This window comes from Vitis riparia, chromosome 14 (genome assembly GCF_004353265.1).
Source record: "Vitis riparia cultivar Riparia Gloire de Montpellier isolate 1030 chromosome 14, EGFV_Vit.rip_1.0, whole genome shotgun sequence".
Classification (NCBI taxonomy): domain Eukaryota; kingdom Viridiplantae; phylum Streptophyta; class Magnoliopsida; order Vitales; family Vitaceae; genus Vitis; species Vitis riparia.
Window position 1 is genome coordinate 17318076 of NC_048444.1, and position 27527 is coordinate 17345602.

Sequence of the window (27527 nt, forward strand, 5' to 3'; positions counted from 1 at the left end):
AGTATTTCCGCTTGAAAAATAAGAGAGAATTTGGTTAGTACACCAAGGTGGCCTTGCATGTCGAATATGCACATGGGAAGAAGAGTGCGTTGGAGGATGAGTTTGGACCAGGATTACTATCTGGGTGCTCTTTAGGAGAACCAAATGGTAAAGCAGGTGACCTACATTGGCTAAACCGTGCATGGCAGCCATGCAATGCTGAGAGTGTTAGACCAACTGAATATGAAGACTACATAAACCTTCCATCATGGGTGGGCTTTAGCATTGTTAGTGTGTCCTAGGTAGTGAGAAGAAAAGCATGTACGAAAGGGTCATGCATGGCCATGCTCGACGTGGGTACTTGGGTGCAACTGGATATAAGGGTGACCTGTGGAGGAGGAGAGAGGTGGTCATGCATGTGAAAATTACAGGCACGTGGCCGGGTTGGATGGGAAAAGAGTTGTGGTGTAGGGAATAGGTAGAACAGAGCTTGTGGTGTAGCTTTTTGGAATCATTCACATCTCCCCGCATCAACGCACTCAATAACACGTTCTAAGATGCCTCTGGACTGAACAATTGTATAATCCAATGGCAGCTTGTAGTAAGCTTTCCTAATTCATGGAACGTTGACTCCTGGGACCCTTGTGATTGAGAATAAGGTGGAGATTATATGCATAAGGCAGTCTCAGATATGCAGATCAAAACCCCAAATCTATCCAGAAGTCACCCCCAACATCATCAACTGATGATGTACATACTTAATGCACACCAAAAAAATGTATTCAGAACAAAGGAAAACAAAAATAGGAAGGCAACAATGGAAAAAAAGTATAAAAAAACAAAGTGAGATTGGCAAATATTAACAATGGCAAGTAAGGATTCAGGATCCACCACAAGGAAAAAAAAATTAATGACGTTTTTTAAGTGTCAATAAAAGTGTAAGATGACGTTTCTCTAAAGCATCATCTCATGGTCTGTCATTATATGTTTTGGTCACCAATGACGCTTTTAGGAAGCGACATCTTTGATTAATATTTTCAATGACGTTTGAAGAAGTGTCATCTTTCAATAAGTTTAATAATGACACTTAATAGAAGCGTCATATTTGATAATTTTCTATTGAAATAATTTTTTCAAAATTACCAATCTTGACACTTATAAAAGTGTCATATTTGATTCTTGTTTACAATGACACTTATAGAAGCATCATCTTTGAACATATTCTATAAAAAATAATATTTCAATCTTGTTATTAAAATAATGAATTCCTTATATAATAAAATAAAAGAAAAAATAAATTATAAATCATAAGATTAAATTGGATTTTACTAATTAAAATATCGCCAAATATTAATATACAATAACCTAGCTAGTTTGAACAATTAATATAACTATTTATATACAATAATTGCATATAAACTTGTTAATTATATCAAAATATTTCAACAAAAATTTTTAATTCCTTCAACAAAACAACAAACATCAGTGCAAAGACTATTAAGATGAACTTTAATGTACAAAAACTTAGTTCAACGCCTCTAATGAGTTTATTGATGTAATCTTCATGGTTTTTTATCAACATCGTCTCCTTTATTGTACTGATTTCTCTTCTTTTGGCAAACTGATTTCCTTTGTAACCTGTAAAGAAATATAAGAAAATAGAAAATCTCTAAATTATACATGCAACAACTAATAAATATAATTGAAACTATAACCTTCGTAAAAATTAATTTAGGCCATTCAAGTTTGCTCACCACCCTAAACTTCCTATTTAATGGTTTGTTCTCGAACAATAAGGAAAATCAACTTCTTGCATACCATGTCTTCTACATTAAGTAATACCAATATTGACATCAATGAAAATGTAATTTAACCATGGAATTACTATAAATGAAGATAAGATAAAACATATAATTGAATTATTTAGAGTGAGAAATTAGGTTTATACCCCAGAGATTAAGTCCCTAGTTAATTGACAAGAAACATATTTATTGCCTAGCATAAATTTCTCAAGAAATATAATTTCTACTATACCATAAACCAAACACCAAATAGATGTTGTAAATTCCTATTACAGCATAGAACCAACCAATCAGTATTCCCTCTTATTTTCAAGCGTTTCCTACATGTTTCTTTTTCCATTTTTTTTGGTGGTTTTAAAATAAATATAAAACTATAACTGTATATAGATATGCTAATTGATAACAAAGATTATCTAAACAAGATTTTACATATTAAACAAATTATCAAGTACAAAAAATTCAAACTAATTAATGATACTAGACGTCTAGTATACTTATTTTTTTACTAGATATATTTTTATTTTTATAAGAATGTAACTTACATTTTTGTCTTATTATATGTGAAAAAATAATTTAATTTAATTATAATTTATTTTATGTGTAGTTGGTTAGGGTTCTTTATATCTTTACCATATTTATTAGTTATTTGAGTGTATATAATCTAGCAACACTACAATTTACTATTAGAGTACTTTAATTATTTTAGAACATTTAATGAATAAATAGAAACAAAACATAGCGAATATAAAAAAACAATAAAAATAATTTTATTACTAAAATTTATTTCACAAAGCATGATAGATTGCAAATACTAATAATACATGTCAAAATAAGAAAACTAAAATGAATGACTAAAAATGGACTTATGTCATTTCCATTATTGATTATTCCTACAACTTACCCCAAAAAAAAAAAAAATAAGTGGTTACTTTCAAAGAATCTAGTATCAACAAAATTAAGAAAATCATGTTTAAATATCATAATCTAAAGATCTCCAAAGCCTTCATCATAATCCTTCCAAAAAAAATTAAACAATAAATAAAATCAATCGAGCACCTTTTTTTCCACTTTTTTGCTAAAACCTAGAAACCAGTATTTAAAAAAATATTTAAAAATAGAACATTTTAATGACTATATTCAAATGCCTAAACAAAATAATGAAAAATAGTTACTTAATTTATTATTAATTTATTAGAGAGATTATATTGTTTTTCCTTTATAAATTATAAAAATTTGAGGGGAATCAATTTAATGATTCACTATTGAAATTAATTATGATATTTAATAATGAAAATTTTAAGAATACTAAATTTACATAGATATTATTAAATTTTCTAATATATAAGTATGCTACATATTCTTTATTAAAGCATAATGTTTTTTATTTTGTTAATAAAAATAATAATTTGTTTGTCCTATCATCCATTATAGCTAGATTCTATTATTAAAATCTAAATATAAATAAACCATTATCCATCCAAATCTATAAACAATAGAAGACCTAAAAAATTTTAAAGTTGAGAAAACTAAATATCATGTTATGAATCTACAAAGAAAAGTCACTCACAAAACAACCACTTTTCCATCAAAGCACTCCACTTCGAATCAAGAACAGGGATCATGCTCCTCAGTATCCCATTTCACCAAAGCCTTGAACGGGTCATTCACCATCCTTTTCTAAAATCTAAACAAAGCCAAATCTACACACACCCAAACAAACATTAAACTCAAATAAAATCCCAAGATATTCAAAGCCTCAAATTTAACTTTTGAAAAACAAAATTTCTACATGTCTAATTAGGCCATCCACTTCTCATAACCAAAAATAGGCCTACAAAAATACAAAACTACTACAATACTTTTATCTTGGACAGACCAATGAAACCTAAATATTCTAATACAACAAAGACACTCCCACCACCAATATTCACAACCAAGGTTTCCCTTTCTTCCCCATTTCCATCCATCAAGCTTTCCTACACCACTTTGAACACAAACCAAAAACTCAATATTTCCAATAGAAATACAAAGATTCTAGTAGCAGAGTAACATATCAGAAACCGTGATAAACAAAACTAAGTTCAAGATTTGAAAATACACGAATCAAATCCTTTTTCTTTTTATTTATTGTTGTTTACCTCATGCAAAAGTTACCTAATACAATGACCCAAAATGAAGGTGAAATGTTTTTGGGTGTCACTGGTGAGGCACTCCTAACAATCGTCAGTATGATTTCCAGTTGGTAGTTAGCTAAGAAGGTCGTCGATTGATAGTTGGTGGTCTCCAATGAGTTTCCCGATGGCTGAAGGTTGCGGATTATGGATGGTTTTGGGTTTAGCTTTCCTACACAAGTTAGGTTTTTCAGATGAGGCGGGGTGTTTAGCGTGTTTAGGATGTTTGAGAAATAGGGGTTTATATATAATATATAGGAGATAATGACACTTGTTATAACTGCCATAATACCCAGCCTAACAATGACGCTTAGAAAAAACACCATATTTTTAAAACATCCTTATGTAAAACACTACTAAGGTTATTCACAATATCCAACCCGACAATGACACTTAAAAAAATGTCATCTTTTAAAACATCTTTGTTTAAAGCACCAATATTGATGGAATTTTTTCAAGCGCCAACTTGAATATCAAAAAACGCTAGCACCATTATTGATGCAATTCCTTCACACTTTTAAAAAGCGTCATGGAATTAAACGTCATTAATCATAATTTTTGTAGTAGTGATCATATTTCAACAAGCAACGAGTGGCCTCACAATCCACTTCCAAGAAAGCTAATAATATTTAGATATCAACATGAAATGTAGAAGAATAATAAGAATCCAAATGAAAAAAATAAATTCATTACATTCATACCTGGAAGACCTCTTCTCAAGTAAGGTTTTACTGAGCTTCAAATGTCATCTTATGTCCTCTCCCAAAAACCAATGAAACCAGTCAGCTAATTAAACCATCCTCCTCTACTCCTCTTCTGCTATTCTCCTCATTTTACTACATTTTTTTTCTTCATTTTTTTTCAGGTTTCTTTTTCTTTTTAGGCTTTTCTATGTCCTTTTCGAAATCCAAGCCTACTCATTTCCCTATGTAGCTTTTTTTTCCACCAAGACTCCTTTCATTTCCCTCATGGCCCAACGTGTCCTTTTTTTTTTCTTTCTATGCTCCTTCGTTACTTTTCGAATTTCTCCTGCAACCTCTCTTGGGATGCCACTAGAGTTTAAGGGCTATTGACAAGCCTTAGAAATGGAAATGACCGACCTGATGCACATGAAATAAAGCATCAAAGATGGTCATGCATGGCATAAGTTGCATGCATGTGTATGGGACTTATGTTTGGGCATGAATCTCTACTTTGGTGTTTTTGAACGATTAGTCATGCCCTTATGGTCTCCAACATTTTTTTTTCCAAATAAATAAGCAAAAAAAAATTGAAAAAAATAAACAAATAAATAAAGTGTTTTAGAAAAAAAAAATGACAATAAAATAAAATATAATAATAATTGTAATAACTAAGTATTTTTAGGCCACGTCGGAATTTAAAGTTTGAAAATTCTTCTATTTGGTGATTGTTGAAAAGTTAAAAAGAAAAAAGAAAGGCAATTAGAGAACACGTCAAATTTTGAATTGATGAAATTCGAAGGAATTTAGTGGTCAACCAAGGGAGTTGAATTTTTGTATCATGTTAGCTTTTTAGTAGGAAATTCCTTAAGATTATAGAAATAAAAAATTTTCGAAAAACGAAAAACAGAAACGAAAATAAAATAAAATAATTTAAATTTAAATTAATTAATAATAAATTATAAATAAAATAAAATAATTGTGTTGGTGTTTGATAAAGTACTTAGTGTAGTGTAGTTATAAAAAAAATGAATTAAGGTGATAAATTGAATTGAGAAAGGAAATAAAAGAAAAACAAAATAAATAATAATATAAGATAAATATTAATAAGTAGCTGCACGTGCACCACTTTGTGTTCTCTAATGGGTTAAATGAAAAAGAATTACAAGGAAAAGAAATGAGGAAAAATAAACAGAAAGGCAAGGGACATTGTAGGCTCTATAAGTGGGAGAATGCCACTGCTCTTTGACTGTCCATTTTGGCGACCAAATGACATCCGTTTCACATGAAATTTTATTGGTTAATGTAAAAAGTTTTCTTTAGAATTTTTGTGATGATGAGATTATTTAATTGTGGAAAAATAATAATAATTGTGTTTGGTTATTAAAATTATTGAGATTGTTAAGAATAAATAAAATTATGGTATACATTGTGTTTTTATTGATATTTGGAATAGTGACTTTTTTTTTTTTGTTATTGTGGATAATGATATGTAATTTCATTGCATTTCATATGCATCATAGTTGTGTGAAGGAAAATAAAAATTGTTGAAAGGTTGCATAAAATGGAAAAAAGAAAAAAAACAAAATGATGATGAAAAGTAAAAGCAGGTGAGTGGCGAATTAAAAAATGAGTGAGATCCCTAGGGTGAAAGACCCAAAAATTTTCTTCGGGAAGACTTCGAATAGGGAGTATATTTGGGTATGAATGTGTATCCTTCGGTGAAAGCCCAAAAACAATATTGCATTGTATAACTACATGTCACATTCCCATATGTATTTTATTTAACTATTGAGAATTGTTGAAGTGTTATAATTAGGACAAATAAAATGTTAGGATTGTTTGTTTCATGGTTGAATGTTTATTTATGTATATCTTTGAACCTTAGTAATGCAAATTAACCCCCCTTAGGTGCAAGACACCCTACTAAGCAATGTGGAAATGTTCACCCCTTCTTTCTTAAAACTTTTAGATTCAAATATAGCTCCTAAGGATCAGTAGATAGAGCATAAAGGGCTTTAGAATACCCTAAGAGATTTTGGAGCAACTTGGTGGATCTTAGTATAGTTGTTATGTTGGTTTCTTTTGGAATTTGTACTAACGGATTGTTAAACTATGTATTTGTAATGGGACTTTATTTTGATTAACTTACTCAAACTGTGAACTCTTATTTTAGACTTGGGTTAGAGACCTTAATGATGATTACTATCTCTTGTTGCTCTTGAGTATTGGTTTGTATATTAAGGAGTTGGAACTTTAGTAGGAAAAAGTTTTGTGGTGAATTATTTCTAGAAAAATAAATAAATAAAATTTCAAGGTGTTTTGGTTGACTACCAACTTAGACTAGGAGAAACCCTTAAGGTCAAACCTTTGACCTGGGGTCATGGGTCAAGTTCTTGGTTACTCGGAATTTGGGTCGTGACAGCGTGGTATGAGAGTTAAGGTTGCAACAATACCTTGGGATCAGTGTTTGTGTGTGTTTGTGTGTTTATGATTTTCTATATGTAATTAGTTGATGAGTTGATTATTAGTTTATATATTTAATTGCTTATTCTTAGTGTTTGAAAAACTTGTTATGGTGCTTGTTGATGATAGTAAGAAGTGTTATGATGTTAATTATGTTGAATTATGTCCTATGATTGTATGAAAATGAAAGTTTTTCATATTTATTAAAGTGGCTAAAATATTATATGTGAATTTACTTTGCTCACCTTGGAAGTGTGGTTAGATTAGGGTTTGTTGGGATTTGAAATGGCGGGAAGGTCAAGAAGAGGAAGGATTGAAATAAATGAGGAACTGGAGTTAATAAGGGAGAAGCTTAGGGAAGTTAGAAGAGAACTGCGAGAAACTACACAATTGATGAGAAGTCAGGGTTTCAAAGGGTCATGGGGTACCCAAGGTTAGGAGGATTCTAACCACTCCTAAAGGAGGAGCCGCTCGGATGAGCCGCTCTACTAGGCTAGTAATGAGCCAGATGGAGGCAATGAAGAGGTTCATGGTGATGCAACCTCCATCTTTTAATGGAGAACCAAATATTGAAGCGACAGAACATTGGTTAAGGAGAATGAAGAGAATTTTAGTGGGGCTGGACATACCCGAGAAGATGAAGGTTAGCGTGATAGCATACATGCTGGTGGACAAAGCAGATATTTGGTGGCAATCAGTGAAAAAGGTGTATGAAACCGATGTGATGACTTGGAAGGAATTTGAAAGGCTCTTTCTGGATAAATATTTTGAAGAGATGGCTAAGCATGCCAAGAGAATAGAATTTAAACACCTCATCCATGGGACTATGACAGTGTTGGAATATGAATCCCGTTTTTCTGAATTGTCTGGATTTGCTATGGGGATGATTAGTGAAGAAGGAGAAAAGACAAGAAGATTCCAATAGGGGTTGAGGCCTGCTATCATAAATAAAGTGGTTCATTTGGCTATAAGTGACAACTTTAAGTTGGTTGAAAGAACCTTGTTAGTTGAGCAAGACATAGATTACACCAATCAAATCCGGGAACAAAGAGAAGATAGGAAGGGAAAACAAAAAGTAAGGGAAAGTTCCCAAAGGAGACCTCAAAATCAGCAACAGAGATAGTATGCCCAACAATATGAAGGACATTCTTTCGTTCTATGCTAGAGGTGAGCAGAGTGCTCAGAGCACAACCACTACTAGAGTATGTTATGGTTGCGAAGTAAGAGATCATTTGTAGAGGGCTTGCCTATTAAGGGGTGCACCACAATCTCAATTTCAACCTCAATGAGGCCCCCAACAACAGCCAACTTTACCATTTCAACCCCCTCGGTTTCAATTACCCTACTATCAAACACCCCAATTACCCCCGACAGTGTAGGGAGCTTGGAAAACTACTATGAGTAGTCAGATTAGATCCTCTTAAAGGTCGGGTGCTAGAAGTAAGGGGAGATAAGCAACAACTAGGGTTTTCGTCCTGACCACAACATAATCAAATTATAACACCCTTTTAATGGAAGGTATGATTTTGGTCATAGTACTTAAGTACATGTTTTGTTTGATATTGATGTACCTCATTCTTTTATTTTTGCATCATGTACTAATGCGTTAGGGTTGAAAATGGAAATGGTAGAAAACCCGTTCCTTCTCAAGTCCCCTATGGGCATGAATTCTAGAGTTGATAAATTGAATTGATAAATGAAATAAAAGAAAAACTAAATAATATATACGTCTTTTCCTTAACCGCGAGTTCTGCTTTAACTGGATTCTAGAAAGGCAGTTCTTTGACCCGGAAGTCAATAGGAGCTGCTATAGAATCCGAATCTGGCTTTGCTGCTTTCTCTCTGGCTTATGGTGGTACCTTGAGTTCTTTTCTTCCTCTTCTGCTGCCCATGAACCTCCAGCCTCTTCTGCTCTTTGAAGTTCTAGTGCTTATTTTGTTTTTCTTTTATTTCCTTTCTCAATTCAATTTATCGCCTTAATTCATTTTTTTATAACCACACTACACTAAATACATTATCAAACACTAACACAATTATTTTATTTTTCTATAATTTATTATTAATTAATTAATTTTAATTTTTAATTATTTTATTTTATTTTCATTTTTTGGAAAACTTCGATTTCCACAATCCTAAGGAATTTCCTACTAAAAAACTGACGTGACACAAAAATTCAACTCCCTTGATTGACCACTAAATAGTGTCGCCTCATTTATTCCTTAGGTTCCAAAGTGGCTTCTTCTATCCCATGGTGTTGCCACCATACTTTGACTATGGGGATCACCTTGTTCCTGAACTTATACTCCCCAACTTCTAGAATTTGCAAGGGTTTGTTTAAATAAGACGTATCTTCGTTAATCTGCACATTTTGCAAGTGAATTACCTAAGTTGGATCTAGAGTACACTTCCTTAGCATTGATACATGGAAGACATCATGTACGTCGTTGAGGCATTATTAAATTGTAATTTATATATATTATTTTGTTTTTCTTTTATTTCCTTTCTCAATTCAATTTATCACCTTAATTCATTTTTTTATAACCACACTACACTAAATACATTATCAAACACTAACACAATTATTTTATTTTTCTATAATTTATTATTTATATACATATTAATAAGTGGTCACACGTGCACCACTTTGTGTTATTTGGTGGGTTAAAAGAAAAAGAATTAGAAAGAGAAGAAAGAAGGAAAAAAGAATAGAAAGGTGGGGGGCGTTGTAGGCTCTATAAGTGGGAGAACACTACTGCTATTCGATTGGTCATTTCGACGGCCAAATGACATTCGTTTCACATGAAATTTTATGGAAACATTCTACTCGACACAAGGAACATTTGTGTAGTGTCAAATTTCATTTTTAATAGTCGGATTGTTATATTTGTGGTAGGATAGTTTAATCCTAAAACTTTTATTTAATGCCTTTTTAAAAAAAAAAAAAAATTATACATCTTGTTGTTGGGAATTAAATAGGCAATATTTGTGATATGAGAAATTTTATTGGGTGATTTACAAAATTTTCTTTAGAATTTTTGTAATGATGAGATTATTTAATTATGAAAAAATAATTGTGTTTGGTTATTAAAATTATTGGGATTATTGAGAATAAATGAATTATGGTATAAATTGTGCTTATTGATATTTGGATTATTGGGAAATTATTTGGATGTTTTGGTGATTTAAATGTAAAACAAATAATAATAATGCTAATTATGTTTGGTTATTAAAATTATTGAGATTGTTAAGAACAAATAAAATTAAGGTATAAATTGTGTTTTTTTATTAATATTTGGAATAGTAGGAATTTTCTTTGATATTGTGGATGATGATATGTAATTTCATTGCATTTCATATGCATCATAGTTGTGTAAAGGAAAATAAAAATTGTTGAAATGTTGCATGAAATGAAGGGAAAAAAAACAACAAAATGATGATGAAAAGTAAAGACCCGTGAGAGGTGAATTAAAAAGGGAGTGAGATCCCTAGGATGAAAGACCCAAAAATTTACCTTGAGAAGACTTCGAATAGGGAGTGTATTTGGGTATGGAAGTGTATCATTCGGTAAATGCCCGAAAACGACATCGCATTGTATGACTATGTGTCATATTCCCACATGCATTTTAATTAACTATTGAGAATTGTTGAAGTGTTATTATTAGAACAAATAAAATGTTATTGTTGTTATATTGAGGAGTTGGAACTTTAGTTGGAGGAAGTTTTGTGGTGAATTATTTTTAGAAAAAAAAAAAAAAATTCTAGGTGTTTTGGTTGATTGCCAGCTTGGACTAGGAGAAACCCTTAAGGTCAAACATTTGACTTAGAGTCATGGGTCAAGTTCTGGGTAGCCCAAAATCTGGGTTGTGACAATAATAGTACAAACAATAATAATAATATTAATAATGACAATAATAATAATAATAATAATAATAATAATAATAATAGAAGCAATAATACAAAAAAACAAAAACAATCCTCAGGGTGATAATAACATAAATAAACAATTATTAAAAAAAGTAAATAAGAAAGCAAACAAATAAATAAATAAACATAAGTATGTGACACATTCATAAAAAAAAAAAAAATCATGCAAGCTACATAAGCCATGCAAGCCATGTAAGCAACATCAACCATGCAAATGACTTAGGGGTGTTGGGGCAAGCCTAAGCAGACTAGGTGCACCTAGACAGGTCAGGTGTGCCTAATGGGCCTAAATATGTCTAAGCAAGTTGTCATAAAAGTGTACCTAGTATCCAAAATAGCTCAAACAGGTAAGCCATATGAGCAAGAAATGGGCTCCAAGAACTACTGTGGAGTACTTAATCAAGTTAGGTGCTAAAGGGACAAAATGAATGGTCTATAGTAATATCATATGGTACTAAAGTGCAGTTGTTTCTCTTTAGTGGAATGTTGACTCAACTTAGAAATTGGATTATAATGGAGTCAATATTTTTTATGGCTCATGGTCATCTTTGCTTTAGCTCAATTTTTTATTTTTTTATATATATTTTTTTTGCACAGAGATTTAAGTGAACGTGGGTTTAACTAATCATTTATGTGCATAAGGGCATTTTGATAAAAATGTAAGGTTATACAAAAACTTATAATTATTTATTTGGGATTTTCTAGATAGGTTAATTAATTAATTAGAGCTCATTGAGGTTAATTAATTAATTATGATCTAATAGATTATATTAAGTGGCCTAAGCCCATTGTGGGCCTTGTAAGGAACTCTGGACCTCTTCGTTCCAAAACCCTAGATCGAATAAGTACATGTAATCTACCTTGAGTCTCTAGATCCTATGCAACAGAAGCAAAAAAAAAAAAAAAATGCATTTTTCATATTCTAGGATCTATATTGAAAGCATTAGAAAACTTTACCTCAGATTTGGATGTTCTCAAATCGATTCCACATGGTGAAAATGAAGCTTGAAGAGTCAGGAGTTTTTTTTCACCCAAGATCTTCCACCTAATGACTCAAACCACAATCTTGACACTCCAAAATGTGGGCTTTGAAAAGGTGAATGCCTTGACTCTCTCTCTTTCTTTCTAGAGGTGGAAGATGACTATCCAAAAAACCCTGGAAACCCTAACCCTAAGGGGTATTTATAAGGCTTTCCTATTAAGCTTAAGTTACTTGAACCCACAAAGGCTTAGGTCACTTAATTTAGCCCAAAACGGGTCCTAATTGATTAATTAACCACAAATGGCCAACTAAACCCAATCTAAAGACCTTGTTCACTATCTCCTATGCAACCTTACATAATTACCAAAACACCCTTATCACAATAGTGAACCTAAAGACAATCCAACTCTCATAAACCATGACATAAAGTCAATTCAACCCTCATAAACTATGACATCATGGTATATGAGCTCAAAGCAAAGACCATTGGAATCCATAGGAATACCAGCTTCCTCATAATCCAATTTTGAAGTTGATTCAACATTACACTAAAAGGAATCAGTTGCACTCCAATACACTATATAAATAACAACGAGATGAAGCTCGGGTCCATGACCTATTATTCATTGCATGCAGACTCCTTATGAACTAGTGTCCATAATCTAACAAGGTAGTGTTATCACCTATCAAGATTATTTCTCCAATCCTTGATTTACAAATCTCACTTATTATGTGATCAAATACTCTACCTCCAAAGAGTACATATCAAATTTTCACTAAAGAAAATGTTATGGTCATAATCTTTTAGATCACATGTCCTTTGAATCACCTAAGAGGATACATTATCTCAATCCCATAAGATATCATGATGCCTCTATCAATAGTGACCTAATCCATAAAAAAATATGATCATCTTAGAGTTTCACCCATAGATCATAGTCTCCTATTGACTTTGGTACAAGTTCAATATCCTCTCAAGGTTGAAAGTCAATATAGTATAAAATCTTGGTGAATCATGACAACTGATAATCTTACTTTATGATTCAACGTTGGTCTTACCTATTGTGCATTACATACATTAATGCACTCACCACAGAAAGACCATTCTAATGGCCAAGACAAGTCATCTTTCAAATTAGAAGGTAATGCAATATAGTCTAAGATAGATTGCCCAAAAATATGAACCAACTATGGACTACTCATCAATCTATAAGGAATCCATTATTTGGATCTTTTATGCAACTCTTAATACACCTAAGTCATATACAATGCAAGTAATGTAAAGTGTGAAGGGAAACCAAGAAACATAAATAAATGAATTCATAAATGAATCTCTATCTATTACATCATGTCATTCTTTCTAGAACTCAATCCCCAATAGGGCTAAGTTACTTAAGTCCACACAAGAGGCTACAGAAACCCTCTTAGGGTTTAGGGGTAGCATTCATCCATTTATTCATTCTCTTCTATTTTAAAGAAAACCATAGTCGCCCTTTCTCCATCAAGGTGCATATTCATTCTACACACATGTTAAGAATAAAATAAAGAGTCATATGATGAAAGATACTCGATATTTTATATCCCTTCATCAAGTGGAGAAGGACCTAGGAACATCCAAAACCAAATGCATGTCTTTTAGCATTTGGATCTAATTTTTTTATTTATTTATTAAATGTACATGTTTTAATTGTGCTTAAACATTAGTAAACATTTTGATTTAGAAAATTTAATCTAATTATGTTCCTTGTAAATAAAACTTAATTATATAAGTCCAAAAAAGTATTTTGATTGAGTACTTAATTATAGTTAAATCCAAGTTAATTCCTTATAGATGAAATTTAATCATAGTTAAATCCAAGTAACATTTTGATTTATAGAAATTAATTCTAATTAAATGGTTTATAAACAAACTTAGCTTTATTTCATTTCAGATAAATATTTTAATTAAGAACTTTATCCTAATCGCGTTCTTTATAAATAAAACTTAATTATAGTGAAATCTAAGTTAACATTTTGATTTAGAGAATTTGATTATAATTAACATTTTTATAAATGAAACTTAAGCCTTGTTCAATTCAAATGACCAATCAATAAGTCATTTATAAAACATGTGCCAAGAATTCAACTTTTTGAAAAAAAAAAAAAAAGTCTTAATAATGGTGTTATATCATTTATAAAATAGCTAAACGAGAGTGATGACCATGGACGAAAACATTGGAATATATCATCAACCCGAGGCAATATACGGAACAATTTTTTCCTTAATTATCGTCGACAAATCGGCGATCTGCTCATATTACAGAGATTTTTCGGTAAAATAGCTATTAAATCGGAGCATTATCGCCACGTCAGCAGTAGACGAGCTGTACCACGATGGTGGTTCCTTATTAAATTTTCTAGCTTGTACCTTTATGAATCTGATGTGGAAATACTTCTTAAGCAAAATCCTGGGCGTGATATGCGACATGGGATGGCCGCTGCACAAAATTTCTTGTTAATTAAATAGAAAACAAATATAAATTTATAAATAAATTATTCGGGTTGGCTCTATCCAATCCAAGCCTAACTCGATGCTTGAGCATGCTTGAACAATCATTTTCAATATTAGAGTTAGACTTGGGTTAATTTTTTTTTTAATTTGAATTCAATTTGAGTTGGACTTGAGTCAAAGTTCAAACAACCTGAACTAAACCGATTTAATGTCTTTATATTATTTATAACGTATATTATTCCATATAATAATACTTTTAAAAAAATATATATATCAAATTATATTATATTATATATCTTTCATTTTTTAAAGAAAAATATATAACTTTATGTTTATTTGTTTTTTTCTATCTTAAAATTTGTATCCTATTTACTATTTAAAATTTTATATAAATAGATAGATTTTTAAAAAAAATATTATAAATGAATTTTGAATTATATAATCTGAATCTAACCCAATCATTTATAGTCTAACTCGAATTCAACTCGAATTTAGAAAAATGAAGTTGAATTGAGCTTTGGTTGAACGTCTTAAGTTAAAGGTATGGTTGGGTTAAGTTTGAGTTATTGTTTCTTAATTGGGGTTGGATTAGCCATCATCAACCTAGTCAACTTGCCCAAATTGTACCCTGATAGAAAGTGGCCTCAAATAACCTCATCGGTAATTAGATAATAAATATGTACTTAGGTAATAAAAAAAATGAGTTTATTTATGCATTTAGCATAAATGAATTTTATTTATTTTTAAGTTAATTTTATTTGTTTCCTCTAAGATTTGGCTACATACACTTAATTTTCATTTACTTGAAATTTCATTAAATATTAAAGAATATATTTAACGAAATTTCAAATTAGCAGGATTAAGTATATTTAGCTAAATCCTAATGGGATGCAAATGAAATTAACTCTCTATTTTAAATATAATATTATTATTTATAGCTTTATTAAAAATTAATATTCATATTTTTATTATAACTATTTTTAAGCTATAAAGTGATTTTATTATAATATTAGATTCCACTTTTGCAAAATTATCATTACATTATTCATTTAAAATGAGAAATTCAGAAATCCAGCCATAGCACAATCGACGAATCCACTGTCTCCAGTTAATACCGCTGCAAATCGCCCTCATCTCGATTGCAATTTGCAACCACGTCTCTGGCCACCGGCTATTGTCTTCTTTTGGGCAACTGTAGAACAAAAGATGACAGAAGGAGAAAAGGGTGTGGATCTGTTGAACCAATTGGAGCATATTTTGGAATCTGATCCTCTGATGTAAGTTTTCTTTTTCTTAATTTTTCTTCCGTGTTTGTTTGAACGGAATTTATAATTTTAGAAGAATTCTGAAGGGTTTTGGGATATTTTCCGGCATTTTTTTCCCTCTGGGTCTATTTGAATGTTGGAAGAGTGGGGAAGGAAGGAAGAAAGGGAAATGCTAAATTAATTAGAGAAGAATTCGTATCAAGCTTATGCCTCTGTTTTTCTTAGTGATACTAAAAAGGCTCTCTTTGTGTCTCGGAAGGGAAGGAGGGGGAAATGCTGAAATAGTCGGAGAAAAGGAATTTCTTCAGCATTAATTTTCAGCATTTTCATTTGCTTCCCCTTATTCTTTCCGAGAACCGAACAAAGCCCAGATGTAACAGTTTGTATTTTTTGTGTCATTTCTGTTCTTGGACTGTCAATTACTTAAAATATAGTGCAAAATCAATAAGACCTATCCACATAAATTTAGTGTTACTGTGGGTGGTTTTGTAGCTAAATTTTGGGATTTGCCTTTTTCATGCTTTGTGAATTCAGAACGTGGGATCGTATCAATTGTGATCTTTCTTGAACAATGGTGGATATGTGAACTTATTTTTACAATTTGCTGCATCTTTTATAATTTTTAAAATACTGAAACTGTTAAGCCAGGTAATTCTATTTTTTTTTTTTTTTTTGTTCTTTTGGTTCTCCATAATGCTATGGAAGATGTTTCCTGTTATGTTTTTGATTTTGATACTACTTGTGATACATAAATCCTTTTCTTTAAAAATATAGCCTCTTCTTTCATTTCAACTTAAACTTCCTCATGGTTTTGTCTTCAAATTCCTGGTGGGAAAAATGCATGTTAGTGTCCATTTGGATACACTGCTTATTTTTTGTTTCTAAAAGTAGAATATAGTAATAAACTCTATACAAAAAGTAGTAATTCTTATACAAAAAGTATAGATTTATCTTACATCTTTAAAAATCACTTAAGAAGGTAGTAAAATTTTTTTGATACTTTAATTTTTTTTTAAACAGATTTTAAAACCATTACATTTTCAATGTAAACATATAAAGTTCTGATATCTTATTTAAAATTAGTATTATTTTCTGACTTTAAAAATATAATACGGGAAGTGTATCAAGTGGACACTTTATGAGTGGAAATTTTCTGAAGTCTGTATGTTTCATGTGTGTTCATATCATCAATGTCTCATTTATATATATATATGGAATTTGGAATTTATAGATTCTAAAAATGAGTTCTTCCATAGAAAATCGTCTTATTTGCTTAATTTTCTTCTAGTGATGAAGTAGGGTTTATTCACCCATCCCAGTTTTTCATTCTGAATGAAGAGGCAGGTGGGGTCCTGCCCTCATCCAACCATCACTTGCTGCAATTGGAAGATGGAATCTCAAGTTTTTGGAATAGAGATCATAAGTTAGGCATTTCAATGGATATTCTTCTTCCATTGTACAGAGCGGCTAAAAATGCATTTATGACAGCAATTGCACAATATAAAGCTCATGGCAACCCATCTGTAAAGGAAGAAAAATCTGGGGATGAAAATATTTCATGTCATCTTGAAAGCGACGTCATGAAGCACAGCAGGGCTCTTTTGTTGCTAAGTAGTGACTTTGGCACTGCATGGAATTCCAGGTAGATTTCCCCCTTCACATATTTGGCCCATGCGGACGCGTCTGTGTCATTTTCTTCTCAATTATCTGTATGGTGCTGATTTCATTTAATAGAAGATTGACAAAGAAAGTCTTTGAGTGCTTGTATGACATTGTCTCTTCCAGAAAGTAATTCTTTCTCCAAAACATCCTTCCCCTTTTGTTTTTTGGTCCAAAATTATCTTTTCATTCGTCTAGTAATGCTTTATATCTGTTCATTACAAGTGGAAGCAATGTTAAACTTTCTGATAATAACATATGCTGTTTTAGAATTTTGATTTAGTCATGGCAGCTGTTTATTCTATAGAATGTTGTGGTTTATAGTACCATATGATCATTTTGTTATTTATGATTGATCCTTTTTCTTTCTTTGTAATTGGAAATGGGACCATTAAGAATTAGAAATATTTCACCATGTTGCAGATTCTATAAGCTCAAGTGGCCAATAACAAGAATCTGAGAAATGGAAAATGTTCTCTTTCGTAAATGTTATAGGTTCATCTGCAGACAGTAAAACCTGCTAGTTCATACTGGTTCTTGTTTTCTTTATTTCTTTCTTTCTATCTCTCCCCCCCCCCCCCCCCCAATCTCTCTCTCTCTCTCTCTCTCTCTCTCATTGCTTACCCAATACTGATTACCGCTTGGCTTGACTGAAAGCTGATAGCAGTCTGTTTTAGTAGATTTCAGTCTACTTCACTGCTTCTTTTGTAGTCAATGCTCCTTCAGTTCCTTTCTTAATTTTTCAATTTATACAGATGCGGGAACTTTTATACATCAATCATTTCCTACAATAGTAATCATGTAAATTTGGTCCTTTTTTCCCATGCGCTATAATTGATTAACTTAGGAACTGTATAGAGAGGAAAATGTCATGGGTTGGTGTTTGACTATGATAGGAAACATCTGATGCAGACTCTTGGTATTAAAATGAGCTGCAGATGGCTTTGGAAACTTCTTTCAAATGAAAATTGACATGCATAATTTTTGGTGTGTTTGACACAACAAAAATTGCTTAAATAGGAGTGACTTTGTGGCATAGCTTCAGATGGAACTTCGGTACAGTATTGGAATTAGTATTCAAATGGCTGCCCTATGGAGAGTTTTAGGCCTCCATCTTAACAATATAGGTTGACCACGCAGGAATTGAGACCACAACCTACCTGGGCCTGATCCAGGCACTGCTTGGAGACACATTTCACTCTACTTCGTTGATCTATTACTTGTACTGATTGTGACACTTAGTTGTATCTTGTTTATCTGATCCAGGAAGCTTGTTTTATCAAAGAGGCAAGACCTTTCAATGTTTATGTATGAATTCCTCTTGTCAGCATTGGTTCTTTCATACTCACCAAAAAGTGAACAAGCTTGGAGCCATAGGTAGATATTTTATCAAGCCTTCTGTACTGTTATCTTATGCTAAGTACTGATTACACATGTTGTTAAGGGTACCACCAGTGACATGCAGATACAATGTTGATTATGAGAAAATGGACCCATCTTTCTTGTTCTTAATCAGATGCATTTGATGATGTGTGTGGTTTCATTTGTCGAATTAAGTATCCTGATTGTTTTATAAGTTATATTGATATCCTTTCTAATGGTTAATTTTCTTGTAGTTAGGGTTGTAAGAAATAAACTCATTCTCACCCATGTACCAATTGTTGACAGACGGTGGGTGATCAAGATGATTGCTGGAAACTACACATATCTGCAAGAAGTTTTGGGAAAAGAATCTGAGCTGGTGGAAAAAATAGCCGAGGTTTAATTTCAGTTCAGGAAATTAAATAACTAAGGTTCAATAACTCTTCATTGTAAAAATAATTCATCATACAATTTGTTGTATTTTGGTTTTCCTGTTGTTTCTTACAAGGATGCCATTTTTCTCCCAGAAATTTTGTTAACTTCTTTTTCTTGTCCTGCTTCTGGCATCATTTATGTATTTCTTGGGTTTTATATTTCTCTTTCTAAATGGAGACTTGAATCTGGAATTTGCAGAAGAAAATTTTTGGATGTCCTAAAGGAAGTTAATATCATTTCCAAAAAACATTTACATGGATCACAAATCATAAAAATTTCCCACAAGAACTGGACTGGTGTTTGAGTTTTATTATGCTCCTGGCAAACTGGTGTTTTATTATATTTGAGTTTTACCATTGCTGTGGATTTCCTTTTTCAGGTCATGTAATCACTACATATTGCCTAGTTCATTTGAGATGATGAAATTTGCATGAGAAATAAATTTACTGAATTGGACACATTCACGGATAGAGAATAGAATATGTTCCAAGTTCAGTGTGTGTATACCAGGCTTCTTAGGTTTAGCTAGCTTGTGCCTCTTAAGTTAGATAGTTCAGAGACAAATGCAGCAGGGGCATCACCTACTATTAAGTCCTAACTTGGAATGAATCAAATTGTTTCTCTAGGTTGTCATTGAAAAAGTCAATGTAAAGTAATGTTGGAGTATGATTTTCTGGATTTACTTATTGTAAAGACCAAAGGAAACTTGAATGTCTTGGATTATTTAAGGAGCTATTTATAATTTTTGTTTGTTGATGCCCCTAACAAATTGGACTTTCTGATTTTTTATTTTTGAACTTTTCATGGTTCTTCATAACTTTTGGCATACTGCATTTCAATTTATCCACTACACATAGATGATAAAGATTAGCGTAACCAGTTCCCAAAGTGAATTTGTTTCTCCTTTCTTTGCAGAAATCAAAAATGAATTACCGTGCATGGAATCATCGTTGCTGGTTGGTATTCCACATGACAGGAGAGCAGGTTAGATTTGAAAATCTTCCACTATACAAATGGTCAATGAGCTTCGCGTTGTTATTTCAGGGCCAGTAAATCAAGTACTGATTAGATAATAATTTCTTATCTGAGCTTTAAGATCCTCTGCTTCCACCAGCAAAATTATACCATTTATTAATTAGTCTGGTTCTGAACAGCTATTGTGCTGTGGAATGTACTAATCTTGGAAATTCTTGTCTGAATTTCCTAATGTTGTTCTTGTGCACTAAATGGATCTAAATATTTGCCTTCAGGTTCTACATGAGCTCGATAAATCTAGAAGTTGGGCTGGGTTGCACGTTGCTGATAATTGTTGTTTTCATTATCGTAGAGTGAGTTACCCTTTGAACATTTTTCATGAGTTTCCTTTTAGGCATCCAAACCTGATATTAACATATTAATGTTATATTCCTAAAAGCAAGGAGGAGAAAAGAAAAAAGAAAATAAAATGTTTAATTTTATCTTGTATAAATTTAAAAAAACTATATATATATATTTAAAAAGCAAGTTTTAATCATTTGCAGCATTATATATGGTCGTTATATGAACTTATCTTGTCTTAGGCACCTTGTTGAAGATGCATTCACAAAATTAATGTGCCTATGATTGCAGTAGTTAGCCTTTATGCATGTATTGCTTATTTAGTTAAGGTGGAGAGTTGGTGATCACTATTGGTGTGCAGGTGGTGGGAGAAGAGGGGAATTAACTTAGCAATCTTTGTAATTTTTGTCCTGTTTGATCTCAAGGGCAAAGGATGGTGGTTTTATTGAGGGTTTCCGAGTTAAAGAGAGGAATGTTGTGGGGGTAGTGGTATCTCATTTGTTCTTTGCAGATGATACTCTCATTTTTTGTGATGCAAGTAAGGAGAACTTGGAGTATTTGAGCTGGGTTTTTATGTGGTTCGAGACATGCTGGGGTCTTAAGATTAATTTGGAGAAAAGTGAATTGATTCCTGTTGGGGAGGTTCCAAATTTGGAGGAGCTTGCTAAGGTTTTAGGGTGTAAGGCGAGTTCTCTTCCATCCACTTACTTAGGCCTCCCCTTGGGTGCTCCTTACAAGTCTAGTAGGGTATGGGAAGGTGTGGAGGAACGGTTCCAAAAAAGGCTTGCTTCGTGGAAAAGACAATATTTGTCAAAAGGTGGAAGACAGACATTGATTAAGAGCACTTTATCTAGTTTGTCCATATACTTTATGTCCCTTTTTGTTATCCCTAAAAGAATGGCGGCCAGATTGGAAAAAATTCGAAGAGATTTCTTATGGGGAGGAGGGGAGTTGGAGAAAAAGCCTTATTTGATTAATTGGTCGATTGTTTGTTTGGAGAAGCATAATGGGGGATTGGGTTTTAAAAGCCTTCATCTCTTCAATAAGGCTCTCTTGGCTAAATGGTCTTGAGAGATTTGTGAAGGAAAGGAACCCTTTTTGGAAACAGGTAATTGTTGGTAAGTATGGAATGCAGGAGGGGGACTAGTGCACTAAGGAGGTGAGAGGGAGGTATGGTGTAGGAGTATGGAAGTCAATTAGAAATGGGTGGGAGGTCTTCAAAGATAAAACAAGGTTTCAAGTTGGCTCGGGGAATTGGGTAAAATTCTGGAAAGATAGATGGTGTGGGGATATGTCTTTGAGGGATGATTTCCTGGGTCTTTATGCTATGGCTTCCTTTAAGGATGCTTGGGTGGTAGATGTTTGGGATGGGGGTAGTTGGGGACCGAGGTTTATTAGACAATTCAATGATTGGGAATTAGAGGAGGTTGATGCCTTATTCGGGAGGTTGCATAGCTACTCCATTGGTTCGGGTACTTTTGATACCATGGTTTGGTTGGAGACTAAGGATGGTGATTTTTCAATTCGGTCCTTTTACTCCTCTCTAGCAAGTAGAAGAGTAGAGCCTTTCCTTTACGACACAGTGTGGAATTCTTGGGCCCCTGTTAGAGCTAGCTTTTTTGCTTGGGAGACAACTTGGGCTAAGACACAGGATCAACTTAGACGGAGGGGGTGGAAGATGCCAAATAGGTGCTACATATGCAAGGTTGAAGAGGAAACGGGAGATCATTTACTTTTGCATTGTTTGAAAGCAAGTACACTGTGGCAGCTGGTTTGTGCTCTTTTTCACATTCAGTGGGTGATGCATTCTTCGGTGAGGGGGGTGCTTCTAAGTTGGAATGGTGTCCCGATTGTCAAGAAAAGGAAAAAGGCTTGGAAAGTTGCTCCTCTTTGCATTTTTTGTTCCATTTGGACGGAATGAAATAGGAGGGCTTTTGAGGATAAGGAATGCTTAAATCAATCTTTTAAAAGTTCTTTTTTGTACCTATTTTGGGATTGATTTAGAGTGTACATGGGGGATAACATTACTTCTTTGATAGAATTTGTGGATTGGTTAGGTTCCCCGTAGGGAGCGGTTGTGTTATCGCCCCTATTGGTTTTTGTATATGTATACGTTGTGTATACCTTTTCTTTAATACAACACACGTTTTACTTATAAGAAAAAATAAATAAATAAATAAATAGAATTCCGCTAAATAAGAATGTAAGATTCTTCAAAACAGGTGTAGACCTCCAAATTTGCCCTAACCCAATAAAATATAGGCCCATTCATGCCAAAAGAAAAAGAAGAAAGTGATAAGAATTCAGCTAAATAAGAATGTAAGAGTAAGATTCTTCAAAATAGGTTTAGACCTCCAAATTTGCCCTAACCCAATACAGTATAGGCCCATTCATGCCAAAAGAAGAAGAAGAAGAGGAGCGATGGAAAAGGAAGGGAATGAGTTGAATGGGAAGATATTAGGGAAAGGAAAGGAATGAGTTGAATGGGAATGGAATGCCTTGGCTTGGGGCTGCAAATTGGGGGGGCGTAAAATTCTAAGATTTGGAAGAGAGAGAAAGAGGATATTAGAGAAAGGAACTTTCTTATTGGTGGAAGACAAGGAGAGAGTTTTTTGAAATTTTGAAGCATTTTCTGGAGAAAAGAAACTTTGAAAGGGGAAATAAAGAAAAGATTAAGGGAAATTGAGATGTAATCGATGAGAAAAAGGGAAGAGGTTTTTGCATTTTAAATTTGATTGGTGCCTAGGAATAAAAGAGGGGATGGAGTATAAAAGAAAAATTGAAGAATTTTGAAAAGGATCTCCTTGAGACTCTTTGAGCATGTTCTGAATTTTTTGGGAGAGAGACACAGAGAGGGCCTTCACTAGGACTGGGACATTCAAGGGAAAGGAAGAATGGAGAAAGAAAGAAGGGAACAGGAGACAAGGGGAAAGGGAAATCCAAAGAGGAACCAAACGACAAGGGCTGCCACACATGGATCAGCCATCTCAGAATTATCAAATTAAGAGAGATATCTTCATCTTTATCACCAGTATATCATTTACCCTTCTGCAATTCAATTACATTCATTTTCTCCCTTGTTTTATGTCATTTGATGTTCAAAGTATAAATCCTGTGTCACAAGTGGAGTTAATATTGGACCGGATTTGGCTAATCTGATTTTACGTGGATGATAACTAGACAATTTCATGCATTAACTGAAAAAATCAATGGAGAATCAGATTTTTTTGTGCCTATAAGAAAATCATGGAATATGGTTGAGAGAAGGTAACATGTCTTTTTTAGAGTTGGGAATTAAAGGTGAAGATATGATCTCCCATTATTCAGACTCAGAGAACCTGGATTAAAGCCATGAACTTTTGTTTACAGAAGTTGGAAGATCCTTGATTCTTGACTTTTCTAAAACTTCATGGCCAAAATGTGAAGGATGGTTTCCAATCAAAAAAAAAAAAAAAAAAAAACGTGAAGGATGGTAAGGGTAGGACTTGATTTTCAAACCTAGAAGCAAGTTTCAATAACTTTGATTTTAAAAACTTCGAGGTTTATTCAAATCAGGAATAAAACAAGGATTTTGAAGCAAAACAATCAATCAAAAGGAAGAAAATGCTGTAGGGCCATTTTATTAGCTTCAATGACCTTGATTGAACACTGTTGGGGGGTGCTCAAGTGCCTTGAGAGGGCACTCAAGCGCTTTACTTGGAAATGTTTTCACCATGAGAAACTTTGGAGAAGAATGCTTAAATCATTTATGTGCCATTCATGGAAATCAGGTTAGGTGAATTAGTTCCATTGTTCCATCCAATTGCTTATATGATCCACCATGCTTTTATGGGAAAGCTTGTCTTGTATGCAATTTTCAATGAAGTGTCTATGATTTAATTAGTTGAAAATCAATTTTCCCAAATTCATTAGTTGAGATCAAGTTGAACTAGAACTTAGAGGGGTGTCTTTATGTCTTCCCGATAAGTAACTCAACTTGGTTTGCAACCACTACCTTATTTTCCATTTTAGGAGTCATTTGGGGTTTTGATTAACTTCACAATTTTTTTTTCTAAAATAAAAGGCATTTTCAAATAAAAAGGAGTCTCGTCATCAAGTTGGGACCCACGTGAAAAACGCGAGTTCACAACAAGGAAAAAAAAGCTTAAAGTTTGAACTATGGTTCTCCAAAAGTTTTTCTTTCACCACATAGTTATTGTATGTATTTCTTGATTGGTTGGGTTGGAGGGTTGCAGGCTTTGTTGGTGTTGTGGTGGGAGAGGGTGAGGGGAATTAACTGTATCAACCTTTGTAATGTTTTGTCCTCAAAATTATTAAAATACAGCCATGTAAGAACATAAGATTCTTCAAAAGAGAAAATAATGCTTAAAGTTTGAATTATGCATGGATTATGATTTTTGAAGTAATCATAGAGTAAAATAATCTTAATATGTATCTTAAATGATTGCTGAAATACCTAATCCCTCACAATCTTAATTTCTTTGGATTTGCAGCGGCTAATGCTCAGAATTTTAGAATGCTCCTGCTATAAACAAGATCCAAATGCATCCTCTGGTTATAATATTGAAATTTATCGAGTGTGGAAGGTATAATTCTGGTGTCCTTTGGATCTAAAAATTGTTACCCTTTTGTCTGCAGTTTCTGCGAGAAAGCTTGCTCCATATGTGCATTCTTTTGTGTGTGAATGCAGTTAAATAGCAGCATTCTTTCAAAGTGAAACCTTCTTCTTTCTGCTCAACCATAAATATGCATTATGTACCTTTGTTTGGCCACACTTCTAATGGTTGATGGAATAATCATCTACATGGCATTTGTAGAAAAAGGAAATAGGAGAATTTTGACAAAGAGTTGCCCTTCAGTAAAATTAAAGCTCTCAGTTCCCAACCGGCTCTACTTATGCAGTAATTTGGACTTTTTACCCTTTATGATGTAATTTTTACTTTCTTGGTGTATGCTTTGCATGTATGTGTTTTCCATTTTCTTGGCAGTGGAATTGTTTATTATTGGTACTACAACTTCCCATTTCTTAAATTGTCAAATGTGCTTTACATCATCCATTTGTCTGTTTTAAATTGTCTAATTTTGATTTACCACACTGCCTCTGGATGAAATAAGGGGTTCTGAAATTTGCAGAATACCTCTACCTCTCCATCTCCCTCTCCCTCTCCTCTCTCTGATTTACCACATACACCTGCCATAGCTGTTGTTGGAGCTAAATAGTGCTATATAATTCACTTCCAAAGTTACATATGCAATAACTCTATTTTCCATTACAACTGTACATTCTAATTAAAGCAAAAGATGTAAAAGTCTGTGCCGTGCTAACATTTATTTTCTTTAGAGGAACAGTTTGTCTTTACTACAAATGTTTAGCAAAATACAGAGGAAAAGTCCATTTTTATCCACAGTAAAAAATTCCTATTTATTGATTTGTGCTGGTGGTTTCTAGTTTATAGTCATGCCACTTCATGTTTGTACTACATATTTAACTATTGAAGTTTCTTTCAGTAATATCTTGCAATGTGTATACCACAGGAGGAGCTTGACTGGAACAAAATGTTGATAGAGCGTTACATTGGTAGAGAGGTAAATGGTTTGAGTATTCATGTTTTTTGTGTGTATATTATTTTACATCCATGTGCTATCTAAATATGAGATGAAAAAGGAAATTCATCCTTGCTCCATATCATATTTGCAGCATTGTATTAGTTCAACCATATTGATAATGTGTTTGAATGCAATTCTTGAAAATGAAGGAGAGTGGCCCCTCAACTTTGTTATTTTTTATGTGGTTTTACTGAAGTCACTAACCTAAGTGGCTCTTGATTTCGTTTTCATTTATTTAAAAAAATGGTTTGCCAGCATTACAATATAGCGAGATCATCATCTTTTACAGGGTCTCTGGCTTCATCGCCGCTTCCTCTCCCTGTGTTGGATAAAGCATTTTGCAACAGATGTTGGTGATCTCTCCTGCCATACTGAGCTCAAAACTGATGCTAATCATGATATTTCTAACTTTTTGGATAATGAAATTCAATTCGTTCACTCCTGCTTGGCAATTCCAAGTGATGACTTTGAAGATGTGGAAACACAAGCAGTGTTTTCTGCAACATACATATTGTGGTTGACAAAGGTAAAAAAGAATGTCTTCAATTTCCATAGCCTCCTTACCATTTAAAGGAACAAATAATTAGACTATTATAGTGGGTTCTTGACATAATTGTTTCATGTGCTTTAGCAAATGTACGAGTGTGAAGGGATTGAGCTTCAACATAAGCGGCTTATTAGAGGAGGAGAGCTGAAGACACTGCTGAAGAAGCATCGCCCAGAAAAGAGCTTCCTTTGGGATTCTATAATCTAAATTAGTGTGAGAGTTAAATTAAACCAAATTAAACCTTTCTTTCAGTGCCTCTTACCCTTAATTTCTCCTCCAAATGTGTTGTGTAATGTATCCAATGAAGATTTTTTTTTTTGGATAACCGAGTAACCTTTCATGGTCAAGCCTTTAAGATTCTCTATAGGGACGCAAAACCTCAAGGTGCTGTCTGCCCCGTAACAACCAGCACCAGGTCAACCAATGAAGATTATGTGTTCAAATTATGAAATGATGACATTCATTAGCTTTTCTCATGGGGTGCCCCTTGTCATGCTAACTATTTCTTATTTCAATAAATTTTTAGTGATAGCATTTTCTCTTCTTTTTTTTTTTAATTTTATTTTATTATTTTCTTGGAAAGTAAAAATTATTTCACAAGGTACAATGGGGTTAAAATGTTATTAGGAATTTGGGGAAAACCAAAATCACAAGGTACGTTATCGATTGAGTCTTTACTTAACAAGAAGTAATGAGAGTCTTCTTCAATCATGCTTTGATATACAATGAAATAATGAAACATGGATGAATAAATGGTTGAAGCATTCGGCAAAATCAATGATTACCTACAAGGGATTATAAGTTTATAACAGATGATAAGAGGATGAGTTGATGGACACC

The 27527-nt window shown here is 32.9% G+C and overlaps 1 protein-coding gene across 5 annotated transcripts; it reads left to right on the forward strand.

Annotated features, from left to right (window-relative positions):
• The first annotated feature begins 15543 nt into the window (after positions 1 to 15543).
• Positions 15544 to 27231, forward strand: LOC117929467 (protein prenyltransferase alpha subunit repeat-containing protein 1). Of its 5 annotated transcripts, none has more exons than XM_034849746.1 (10): positions 15544 to 15772; positions 17049 to 17402; positions 18686 to 18796; positions 19088 to 19178; positions 20132 to 20200; positions 20467 to 20544; positions 25027 to 25119; positions 26069 to 26119; positions 26430 to 26666; positions 26772 to 27231. In XM_034849746.1, the coding sequence occupies exons 1-10, from the start codon at positions 15702 to 15704 to the stop codon at positions 26892 to 26894; spliced, it is 1278 nt and encodes a 425-aa protein (XP_034705637.1). In that variant the 5' UTR covers positions 15544 to 15701; the 3' UTR covers positions 26895 to 27231. The 5 variants fall into 5 exon arrangements, with proteins under 5 accessions (XP_034705637.1, XP_034705638.1, XP_034705640.1 ...); XM_034849750.1 differs by having other exon boundaries at positions 15690 to 15772; positions 17080 to 17402; XM_034849751.1 differs by having other exon boundaries at positions 15692 to 15772; positions 17099 to 17402.
• Positions 27232 to 27527: the final 296 nt, after the last annotated feature.